At 43.7% G+C, this 11531-nt stretch overlaps 1 protein-coding gene across 1 annotated transcript; it reads right to left on the reverse strand.

The window, feature by feature from the left end:
• Window positions 1-9825, reverse strand: tmem88b (transmembrane protein 88 b). The gene is made up of 3 exons (XM_015946267.3): window positions 9502-9825; window positions 3791-4192; window positions 1-1657 (listed from the first exon to the last, which is right to left on the reverse strand). Exons 2-3 carry the CDS (start codon window positions 4184-4186, stop codon window positions 1382-1384), a joined length of 672 nt encoding a protein of 223 aa, XP_015801753.1. The 5' UTR covers window positions 4187-4192; window positions 9502-9825; the 3' UTR covers window positions 1-1381.
• Window positions 9826-11531: the final 1706 nt, after the last annotated feature.

The raw sequence follows: 11531 nt of genomic DNA on the forward strand, positions 1-11531 counted from the left end.
GAAATATTCAAAAACTTTATTTATAAAAAAGGAAATAAAACTTCACAACAGCTTTGTAATAAACTAAACCTGACAAGTACATGTTTCTCTCTATATAATACACACGTGATGAGAGACAGAAATAATCTGTCATCACTGTTTTCACATTTCCTCTTTCCTGTGGTGTGTTCAGGACCGTCGCGCTCAGCTGGACTTTTTCATGACTTCTGTCTGGCCTCTCTAACTCGAGCCGTCGTTATTCTGCTCATGCAAACTCTGAAGTATTGGAGTGTATTTTCCCATAGACTCACCTTTTTAACTCAGTTTATGCTTAAAATATCGAAAAGTTACCAAAAATAAGTTCCAGTAAAACCAGATGTAGTCATTAGGTTCATAACTCCACACATGCATACACATCAGTCCGCCTAACGTGAAATTATAGAATGTTCACCAGGTTGCTGTTTCTTGCCTCTTCTGCCTACGACTGAATCCCATTTCTTAGTATCACCTGTTCTTCAACGTCTTCACCCCTTGGCCTTTTAAAAGGATTTCAACCATTTTTAAAAAATTTGGTGTAAAAGTTATAAATAACACTGATCTTACCCAAAGTGGAGGGCTTCCTGAAGAGCCTCTGTTCAGAGAAATAGAGTTTACATCTGACAGGGCTTAGTACAGTTATCAGTTCATTTACACTTGAGTATTATTCTAAAGATCTTAATAAATCTTAGTTGGACTTGACTCCTGGATGCACCAGAAGCATAAAATTTTTATATTTGTGGATGTAAGTAACCACAGAAGTTCTGAGAATGAAATGGAAAAAATCTTATTCTGACAATATTTATGTCAGTACTAAATCAGTGTTGTCTGTGTGTTTTGAATCATTTTAAATTATTGTTTTAGCAGATCCCAATCACTGGTTGTACTTTCTTGTTGTTTGCTAAATGTTTTTACATTGTTTTTAGTCCTTTATGGTTTTTGACATTTATTGTCATTTATTGTATTGTGCACTGTTGATGGCGGACCATCTGTAATTTAATTGCCATGAGCAATTACAATAAAGTCTATTCTATTCTATTCTATTCTGATACTCTATTTCTCCAAACTGAGGCTGTTCAGAAAGTTATTTAAACATGTATTCAGGTGATTTTTTAAAATTACTTTTACACAAAAACCAAAACTGATTTTATTTTGAATCTAAGTAATTAATAGATTCATCTACAAAACCGTGTATTTAAACAGACATGTCATCTTTATACGTTTCATCTTCTAGCTGGAACACATAAAACCAGACGTCATTATTATTGTAACCATCTAACTGGAGAACATATTTACAGTTGGGAAGCTCACACACCTCCGTCCATCACCATTCCCGTTGTTTTCCCTTTTATGTTCCATCACCATCTCACACCCACACCTTTCCCTTGCCGCCGCCGTCCCTCCCCCCGCAGCAGCCGGTGCCCAGACCTCGATGCTGCGTGGCAGGAAGGTTCTTGTACACGGCTCGGCTGTATGGGATGAAGCACAGGCCCAGCTGGAGGTGTCGGGCCAGGCGGCAGTACGCCGCCAGCGCCAGGACCAGCAGAGGGGTGACCAAGAGGAACCCCACCACCAGCAGCGCCACGCAGCCTCCGTCGGTCAGCAGGCTGGAGCAGTAGGGGATGGTGCCGTGGGGACGGACCTGTTGGCAGAGGGGTGAACCACTGTTAAATCCCACTGAGCTGTTTTGCTGTGAACAGATAAAACAGGAGGTGACGTTCCCTCTGTGGCATGCTCGGGTGAGGTGAAGACAGACCGTCTGAAATAAAACACACACTCTGATACCAGCTGTAGTTTATGTTGCCGGGCAACAGCGAGGGAGTGGGAGAGGAGGTGAAGGGATCAGGGTCTGAACGTGGGAGAGGAATGGAGACAGATGGTCCGAGTCCTCCCTATCGGCCTGCAGGAGGTGAAAGTTTGAGAGAAAAACCTTCAGGTGTCTTTGTTTTTGAGTCCTGGCAGTTTTTAATTTTAGCTGTGGTCGTTTTATATTTGCGTTTTCTAAATGCTGCGTTTGTGTCCAGATGTTTCTGAGCTGCTAAATCCTCAACATCCTCAGCCGCCAACCCGCTGGAGACGCAGCTGGAACATTTAGGAGTGGCTGAATCAACAGTTTGGTGCATCCTGAGGAGGACAAGCCGCTGAAAGATGTTTCCAAAGTACGTGCTAACGGGCTGCACGTCTCATCCTGATGATGATGAGGGTGCACAGAAGAATAATTAGAAACATGCAGGCCTGACTTTGCTTTTTTTAAATGAAACTAAATTGAAGTAAACTAAAAATGTTTCCATGATGGAGGTTCTTGTTCTGGAGTGGTTCTGTGATTATTATATCAGACGGAGTTGATCATTTAACCAACCCTTTGTTTCTGTCCTTTAAACTTCTTGTTCTGCCTTCAGCATGCCAGAGTCTGGTTAATCCCCCTAAGCTGCTGTCACATGAGCTTTTATTGTGAGGGAGCATGAGAATCTGGGTCTCTGGTCATTAAGGAGGTCGTCGACCTGTAGAAATACCTCTGACACGTTTTAAAATCTCTTGACCCTTTACGACCTTCATTACCGCCGACTCAGGATGATGCTGACATCTTAGAGCTGTAGCTGTTGGTCAGAGACAAAAATGGTGATAAAATCTGTAAACTACCAGTTTGAATTGGACTAAACTGGTACGTACAGCACTTTAGCTTGTAGACAGGGCACACAGGGCACGTGATGTAATCGCTAACAAATTTGAGATCTGTACAATATTTTAGTCACAAAATCCTCCCACATTACCAGATTTCTCTCACTTTTCTGGCTCAAAAGAAACTAAATGGTGAATATTTTGAGTGTCTGAAGTTCTGATCATACCTATGACACATACCGACAGCACAGGAACGAGCCCCTGCAACTCGTGGGGAAATGAAAGGCTCTCTGGAGACATGGTGGTGATTATCACCAAGGATGTTTGCTATTCGTCTCCCACAGTGACAGCCCAGACAGATGATGGCTGAACTGGACAGGCTGGTACTTTCCCTACAGGGAAACTCATTCTAAGCTAAGCCAGTTGTTGCAAACACACAAAAATGTCTCAGAACCTCGGATCTGTCATGCGTTGACATGCTGAGTGAGAGGAGCAGTAGCTGGAAGAGTTGGATTTAAAACATGTGTATGGTACGTAAACCAATGCAGATAATTTCACATACTTTAATGTCAATACGATCATATTGGACATCCTTAATCTCGTTAATTAGAAGTTTTAAATCTTTTTTTGTCCTCAACAATTGTTCAAATTCGAGAAGAACGTGTAATTGTGTTATTATTCATGAATAAGCCACGGCCTAGGCCACGTACAGATATATGAAAACCAGTTTATTAAGATTTCAACCACAGTTTCTCCAACTAACGAGCAGACTCTAAAGTCTCAGGGCCTGCGTCCTGGACTCCAAGCTCCTCGCTCCAAACTCAACATCTGAGAGAACTTGAGATTTATCTGATTATGAAATCTCTCATCAGAGATGGAGCCAAACTCCACCCTAAGCCCCAAGCACAAATATTTCAAACTTCTTGATCAAAGTTGTGAGATTAAGACTTCTAGAGGTTCCATAACAGGATAGATGCCGCCAGCCTCCTGATCCTTACATCTCTTTCTGTCTTGAAAAGAAGTTCTGCTGGGTCAAAAATGATAAATGAAACAAAGCGTAGGACTTGAAACTGATTCAGAATAAAAATGATAAAGAAAACAAGGTTTCTCTTATGTTTTCATGCTCATACCCCCTTGTCCCACCTGTGTCTCCTACCGTAGAGTGGCAGAGGAATCCAAACACCACCATGACCATGGCCGGAGTCAGGATGGTGCCAAACACCATTCCGGCGAGGCAGCTGTTGATGGCAGCGATCACCAGGTTCTGGGCCGTCACCAGCACCGAGCAGGCCCAGCAGTCCAGCGACCCCCGCAGCTCCAGCGGAGCCTCGCTTCCTCCACCTCCGCTCTCCGCCGCAGAATATGGAGGAGGTATGACCACACGAGAAGGGGTTTCTCTCCCTCCACCCATAGCAGTGGTGGAGGCAAGAGAGTTGGAGTGGTGGAGAAGCTGCTGGTGGTTGGCGTGGTGGTGGAGGTGAGGCGGCAGCTCCTCTGAGAGGTCCAAGGCTTGGTGGTGAGCTCCTCTCTCCAGTGTACCGCTTAGACTCATGGTGAACTAAGAGGAGGAGAGTTATAATTAAAGGAATCGGGAGATCCAATGAAACAGTTCAGGTTCACAAAGAGTGGAGATCTTTATCTGTCGGGAAGTGTGTGAGGTGATGATTATCAGCTAGCTGATTGGTCCAAAGGAAAGAGGCTCATAATTACCAGTTGTGCCTTGTGTGATTATAGAGATGAAGAATGTCATCCTCGGTCCTTTTTGTGTTGCTGTTGTTCACAAGTGTACCGCCATGGTGAACGATTTACCAAGCCACAGTTTTCTCAAAAGTGTGCCGCTTTTGGCTCAGTTTCTCAGATTATTTCCAGCATTTCATACATTTCAATGGCTTTTATTGACAATTACGTTAAGTTTATGCAGAAGGTCCATATTTACAGTGTCGGTGCTTCTTTTTTCTGACGTGCTTTCAGTCACCCCAGTGGCGTAGCAAGTTGGAGCTGGACCCCGGTGCAAGTGTTGCTTTAGGCTGTCACTTATTGGAGTTTGTTTCTGTTTGTCCACCCTGATTAGGATTGATAAGTTCTCACCTTAAGGTAATTTCCTGCATGTGGATCCAAAGTTTTGATCTTTTGCTTCTTAAACTGCTTAAGTTCAGACTAGACCCTTACACCTCAATGCTCCACCATGCTGGAAAAATCATAGTTCATTACCAAACTGTTCATGTACAGGTGCTGGCCAGTAAATTAGAATATCATCAAAAGGTTGAAAATATTTCAGTAATTCCATTCAAAACGTGAAACTTGTACATTATATTCATGCAATGCACACAGACCAATGTATTTCCAATGTTCATTACATTTAAATTTGATATTCATAAGTGACAACTAATGAAAACTCCAAATTTGGTATCTCAAAAAATTAGAATATTCTGAAAAGGCTGAATATAGAAGACACCTGCTGCCACTCTAATCAGCTGATTTACTCAAAACACCTGCAAAGGCCTTTAAAAGGTCCCTCAGTCTTGTTTTGAAGGCACCACAATCATGGGGAAGACTTCTGACTTAACAGCTGTCCAAAAGACAATCATTGACACCTTGCACAAGGAGGGCAAGACACAAAAGGTGATTGCTAAAGAAGCTGGCTGTTCGCAGAGCTCTGTGTCCAAGCACATTAACAGACAGGCGAAGGGACGGAAAAAATGTGGTAGAAAAAAGTGTACAAGCTCTAGGGATAACCGCACCCTGCAGAGAATTGTGACGACAAACCCATTCAAAAATGTGGGGGAGATCCACAAAGAGTGGACTGCAGCTGGAGTCAGCGCTTCAAGAACCACCACGAGGAGACTCATGAAAGACATGGGATTCAGGTGTCGCATTCCGTGTGTCAAGCCACTCTTGAACAAGAAACAGCGCAAGAAGCGTCTCGCCTGGGCCAAGGACAAAAAGGACTGGACTGATGCTGAGTGGTCCAAAGTTATGTTTTCTGATGAAAGCAAGTTCTGCATTTCCTTTGGAAATCAAGGACCCAGAGTCTGGAGGAAGAGCGGAGAAGCACAGAATCCACGTTGCATGAGGTCCAGTGTAAAGTTTCCACCGTCAGTGATGGTGTGGGGTGCCATGTCATCTGCCGGTGTTGGCCCACTCTGTTTCCTGAGGTCCAGGGTCAATGCAGCCGTCTACCAGGAAGTTTTAGAGCACTTCATGCTTCCTGCTGCTGACCAACTTTATGGGGATGCAGACTTCACCTTTCAACAGGACTTGGCACCTGCACACAGTGCCAAAACCACCAGCACCTGGTTCAAGGACCATGGTATCCCTGTCCTTGATTGGCCAGCAAACTCGCCTGACCTTAACCCCATAGAAAATCTATGGGGTATTGTGAAGCGGAGGATGCAATACGCTAGACCCAACAATGCAGAGGAGCTGAAGACGACTATCAGAGCAACCTGGGCTCTCATAACACCTGAGCAGTGCCACAGACTGATCGAGTCCATGCCACGCCGCATTACTGCAGTTATTGAGGCAAAAGGAGCCCCGACTAAGTATTGAGTGCTATACATGCACATTCTTTTCATGTTCATTCTTTTCAGTTGGCCAACATTAGAGAAACAAACATTTTTTCATTGGCCTTTAGGATATTCTAATTTTCTGAGATACCAGATTTGATGTTTTCATTGGTTGTCACCTATAAATATCAAAATTAAACGTAATAAACATCGGAAATACATTGGTCTGTGTGCATTGCATGAATATAATGTACAAGTTTCACGTTTTGAATGGAATTACTGAAATATTTTCAACCTTTTGATGATATTCTAATTTACTGGCCAGCACCTGTATGGTTGGGAGGAGTTCTCCTGGGAAGATGGTTTGGTACCATTCTTTCTTCTTGTGCTAAACTCTTGTTGAATCCAGTCCCCGCCCCGGGCAGAGAAACGACTCTCATACAAATTTTCTCATTCCTCAGAAGTTTCTTTTGACGGACTCTTTAAAAAATGAATGGGAATCATTAGAGAAAAACAGTTCCCACCATTCTGAGCCTTTTGGCACACAAATAAAAATACTTAGTTCTAATACCCACCATCAGATATGTGACCATTACCTCAACAAGATAAAAATGGAAGGTTCTTCTAAGCTTGTAGGATGTTGAACTGTCATTGTTTCAGCCAAATTTCTACTTGGGACTTGTTCTCAGGATTTGTATTTCCAGATCTGATGCCAGACCTTCCATGAGAGCTCTGTTTTGATCCAAGATTCCTTAGTTTGAATTCATCCCATCTTTGGACAGATTTCGTGCGGTAGGCAGCCGTGTCTGGTACAGGATATCCTCACCTCTCAGAGATCACGAGACAGGCAGGGATGACACAATAAAAACAAAACCTCACCAGTAGCAATTTATTGACACTCACGTTTTTATGGTGTGGTGATAGTTTGCATCAAACGCAAGAATAAGTAGATTATATCACAAAGGCATAAAAGTTCTACATTTAAACAGGATGTTTATTTTCAAAAGGGCAGTTACGGCGGCACAGCATGTCACAATTCAGTCATCATTGCAACATTTTTTAAATAAATAAAAAAACTGCTTCTGCTGCAAATATTTCATGTATTTCTGCTTCTATTTAGTGGACTCTCGCTGCCCAAGATGCCCAAAACCAGTTGAAATGATAGTCTGGAGGCTTTAAGGGATAATTTGCAACTTTTTCATATTTTTAATAATTTTCTTGAGCCAGTATGCACTGTAGGGTTAATGAAAGGCCACCCGGCCCCTATCACTCCCTGAGGCCAGAATATCGCACTTGCAACTTTACAGTTGCCAGTCTGGTCTGCTGGGACTTAGAAAACATTGAGCTGAGGTACTTGAGGCTGCTGTCTGACTTCAGCACGTTTCCTGCATGTTTTAGATCATGAACCCAGCTGATTTGTTTAATTTAGGGATGAATCACTCCTCTAGACACTTAGGAACGCTGGGAGACGTTTCAGCTGTTAGATTAAGGTGTTAAAAAGGTGAATGCACAGCGAGGAGATAGTTTTAAACGAACACTAGGGGGTGCTAAAAGCAAGCAAAACTGCTTAGTATCCCTTTAAAATGCGCCAGCATTGTGATTACAAAACATAGATGTACTAAACGAGAGTGAGGAAAATGAGGATTTTTGGAACTTATACTGTCATGACAACATTCAAGAATACCACAATAGCATTTTTCCTATTATCGTACAACTCTAGTGACAGTTTGATATCTGCAAGGCTGATTCAAATGGAAGGCTGAGTGTCATCTGCATAAACAATTATACTGGATATTGTTAAAGGGCTTTCACCACCAGCAACCATTTAATACTTTAACTTTATGAGATACAGTCTCTGAGTTGCTTAAGCATGCTGGTCTTTGAAACATTTCTCCCATTAACCTGCATTAACCAGAGAAAGTAGGTAGAGGCAGAAATGCTCTTGGGTCAGGTAAAGCCAGTCTTTTGTATGTCACAGAGATATTTAACATTTGTGGGCTTGTCCATCTTGGCTTGTGACTGCCTACAGAAAGGAGAGAGCAGTAGTAGCTAACCCTTAGCATTAGCAACTCCACAATATGGCAGAACACATTCAGGCTTGTGTTGTTTGTGGAGATAAAGCATCAATATTTATTTTTTTAATTCAACCAAATAAGCATACAGTATTCTGAGTTTTGTCATGATGGCAGGGAAAGAGTTGCGTTGCTGTTAGCCAATCAGAGACGAGACGTTTCCTGAAACAGAAGCACCAGAACTTTTTTCTCCCCATAGAAAAACAGCTCTCAAGGCATTCATTCATACTAGAGACCGCACCAAATTTATCTAAAAACAAGTGAATTACTTCTGTAATTTGAATAAGTTGAGGAGTAGAGTTATAGTAGGAAACAGAAGAGGGCCTAAGCCTGGGCCCTGAGGTACCACTCATATCAGCTGTATCTTCTGACAGAGCAATCCTACTGAATTGCCATTAGCCACATAAAAAAGCTCCTGCATCTGAAAAACCAAGCATTATGCCCTGTGTGCTGTTGTTGCCTTAGTGAAGTGAGGTTAAAGGTCAAAATACTCTTCTTATTGTTTAAATAGAAGACAGATTAAATATCTGATTATTTATTAATTTACTCATTAAGATTTTCCATCCATCCATTGTCTGAACCCGCTTGTCCACGTAGGGTCACGGGGTGACTGGTGCCTATCTCCAGCGGTCAACGGGCAATCAGACGGGGTACACCCGGGATAAAGAGCCAGTCCATCGCAGGGCAACACAGAGACACACAGGACAAACACTCACGTACACGCACGCACACACACACACACACACACACACACACACACACACACACACACACACACACACACACACACACACACACACACCTAAGGACAATTTAGACAGACCAGTTAACCTAACAGTCATGTTTTCGGATTGTGGGTCATTAAGATTTTGTTGACTCAAAATTTCCCTGATGCTCTGATCTGTATATTGATTTTTTTTACTTACTTTATGAAAAATGAATTGGATCTAATGGCCTCTTCAGAGTCTAAATCGGAACCTTCTGTCCGTATTATCACTCAATAATATAGACTACGTAAACCAGAGAACCCCTGATTTGACTGGGTTAGATAATCCTGAGACGATGTTTCAGCTGTAATGTGCTGGAGGGTGTAAAAGGTTTAATCTGACAGTTGACACGCCTCAGCGCATCAGGATGCTATTCTTTTCTTCTGTAATCTGGTACAAAGAAGCTCAAACACATCAGTGTCTCAGGATTTGGAGATTTAGACTGAAGATCAGTCAGTAATGTTAATTAGATGTATTAATATATCTTATTGAATAATATGGAGCAGCTTGTCTTCTACTCACGTTATGCTGCGGGGCCCGCTGGACCTGTTGCTGTTCGTCCTCCAGATTGTCTCGACTCGTCTTCACTTCTCCTGAAGATGAAGTCTTCCACAGATCTAGTCACTAACAAAGCGCTCCTCTATCTTCCTCCAGTCTTTCCCCGTGGAGATTCTCACTCTTATCTGCTCGCTCCGCTTCCTGCTGGCTTGTCTCAGCTGTCAGGAGAGTTGAGCAGAGGAGCTCCTGAAAATACTGGAACCCACAAAAGCTGTGGTCTTTGTTTTAAGTATGTCAGACCTCTTAACTGCCCTCCTCCGCTTTTTTTACCCCCTGCCCACCCATTTGATTGAGACCACAGCTCTCCTCCTCCTCCTCCTACACTCCCTGCATCACTTTCTCCCCACCCACCAGACTTTATCAGCCCCATGCACTGCTCCTCTTGGTGCACACATTCCTCTGCTCATATCCAGGACATGCTACACCCCCTTTACCCTCTCCCCGCTGCAGTGGGGGCTGGGTGCTTGTGTGTGTGTGTGGGGTCAGCGTGAGGTGGCTGGCCTGATAAGTTGAGGTTCAGGAGAGCAGAAACCAAGGGGGAAGGGAGAGCTGCCGTGTGTCTTCTCTGCTGACCACGGTTCTCAGTTTTCGCTGCATGAAGTCAAAAACTGATGTCCGGGTTAAAGAAGAGTGATCATAACGCGTTGGGAGGATTAAACGTGCATCGTCAGGAGTTTTATTCCCAAAATAAAGAGCAGCAGAGGATCCCAGGAGCATGATGAAAACACACAACCACATGATAAAAGATCACAGCATGTGCTCAATAATTAGTCCTGTCAGATCCTGATTTTCCACCCTTTTTCCTCTGCTTTGAGCTTTCCTGTGTTTGTTTACTCCCAGCGCACTCCCGTAAACCTGAAGACATCAGAGGACAGCTGTAAACAGTGCGACCACATCTTACAGAAGCTACTTTCATGTGAAAATAGATAAAATAGTTGTTGCACAACAATCTCCGCTCTCGTGTTTTCATTTAGAGTTTAAACAAACTTCAGAGTTCTGATCATCGTGATTGCACCGCTGGCTGGTGTTTTGTCTTGGCAGAGAGGAGGACGTGAACCCTTATCACCACCTGCCTGCAGTGGGGTGGACAGATAGACGGACGGAGATGGTCTTCCTGTGCGTTTCAAGCAGGATTTCCTTCAGCCTGACCCTCCGCTGGCCCTTTGGCCTCCAACCTGACCAGAGGACATGGCCACCTGCCAAAACTCTTAAATTTGTACAAAACCTTTAAATAAAGTCGCCCTTATGAGCCGGAGAAACGTCCCGTTCTACAGGTGTTTGTATAAAACTGTCTGAAGATGCATCATTGCGTTATTCTGGCTTCCCGTTGGATGTGTAGGGTAATGCACACGTTTTCGCTGCGGCCTCAGCAGCACCTCCCTTCCTTCCAGAAGGGGTTAAGACACTCCGTGGCTGAGAACACGTTCCCTGAAGCAGGTCCCACAAGATCACGTGTGATTTCCCAGTTCACACGATAGCAACCAGAGTAAACCCATGTGCACACGTAGCTGGGTATCCCACAAACGGAAATATCTTCCTACGATTTGTCCTGCCATCCACATGAAAGTGAAGATAAACGGCACCAAAAACGATTCTTTCAAAACCTCGACCAAGGTGGAGGAGTGGGAAATCTGTCGTCGGCATTTGCCTGTAGATGTAAATAACCAGGTTTTAGGTTTCTCAACGTCGACAAAGTGCTCGAACATCACTTCGCACTCGCTCACTCATTTCTCAAGCTCAAAATCTGCTCCAGGAAACCACAGGGAAAAGACGATGTTAAAGACGGTCCAAGAGACGTTTTTCAGCAAAGACACCAAAGATTTGAGGAACTACTGCTGCCTACAGGCTCGGCGTGCCTATGTATGAGCCTCACAGTCCAGGGAGGATACGTCGTTTGCACATGGCCTAAGACGTCACCTTGTGTCCCAAAGGTCTGTGGTTTGTGTTCTCTCACCTCGACCAAGGAGGCGCCGCAGGCACCAACAGTTTTTTAA

This window comes from Nothobranchius furzeri, chromosome 2 (assembly GCF_043380555.1).
Source record: "Nothobranchius furzeri strain GRZ-AD chromosome 2, NfurGRZ-RIMD1, whole genome shotgun sequence".
NCBI lineage: Eukaryota > Metazoa > Chordata > Actinopteri > Cyprinodontiformes > Nothobranchiidae > Nothobranchius > Nothobranchius furzeri.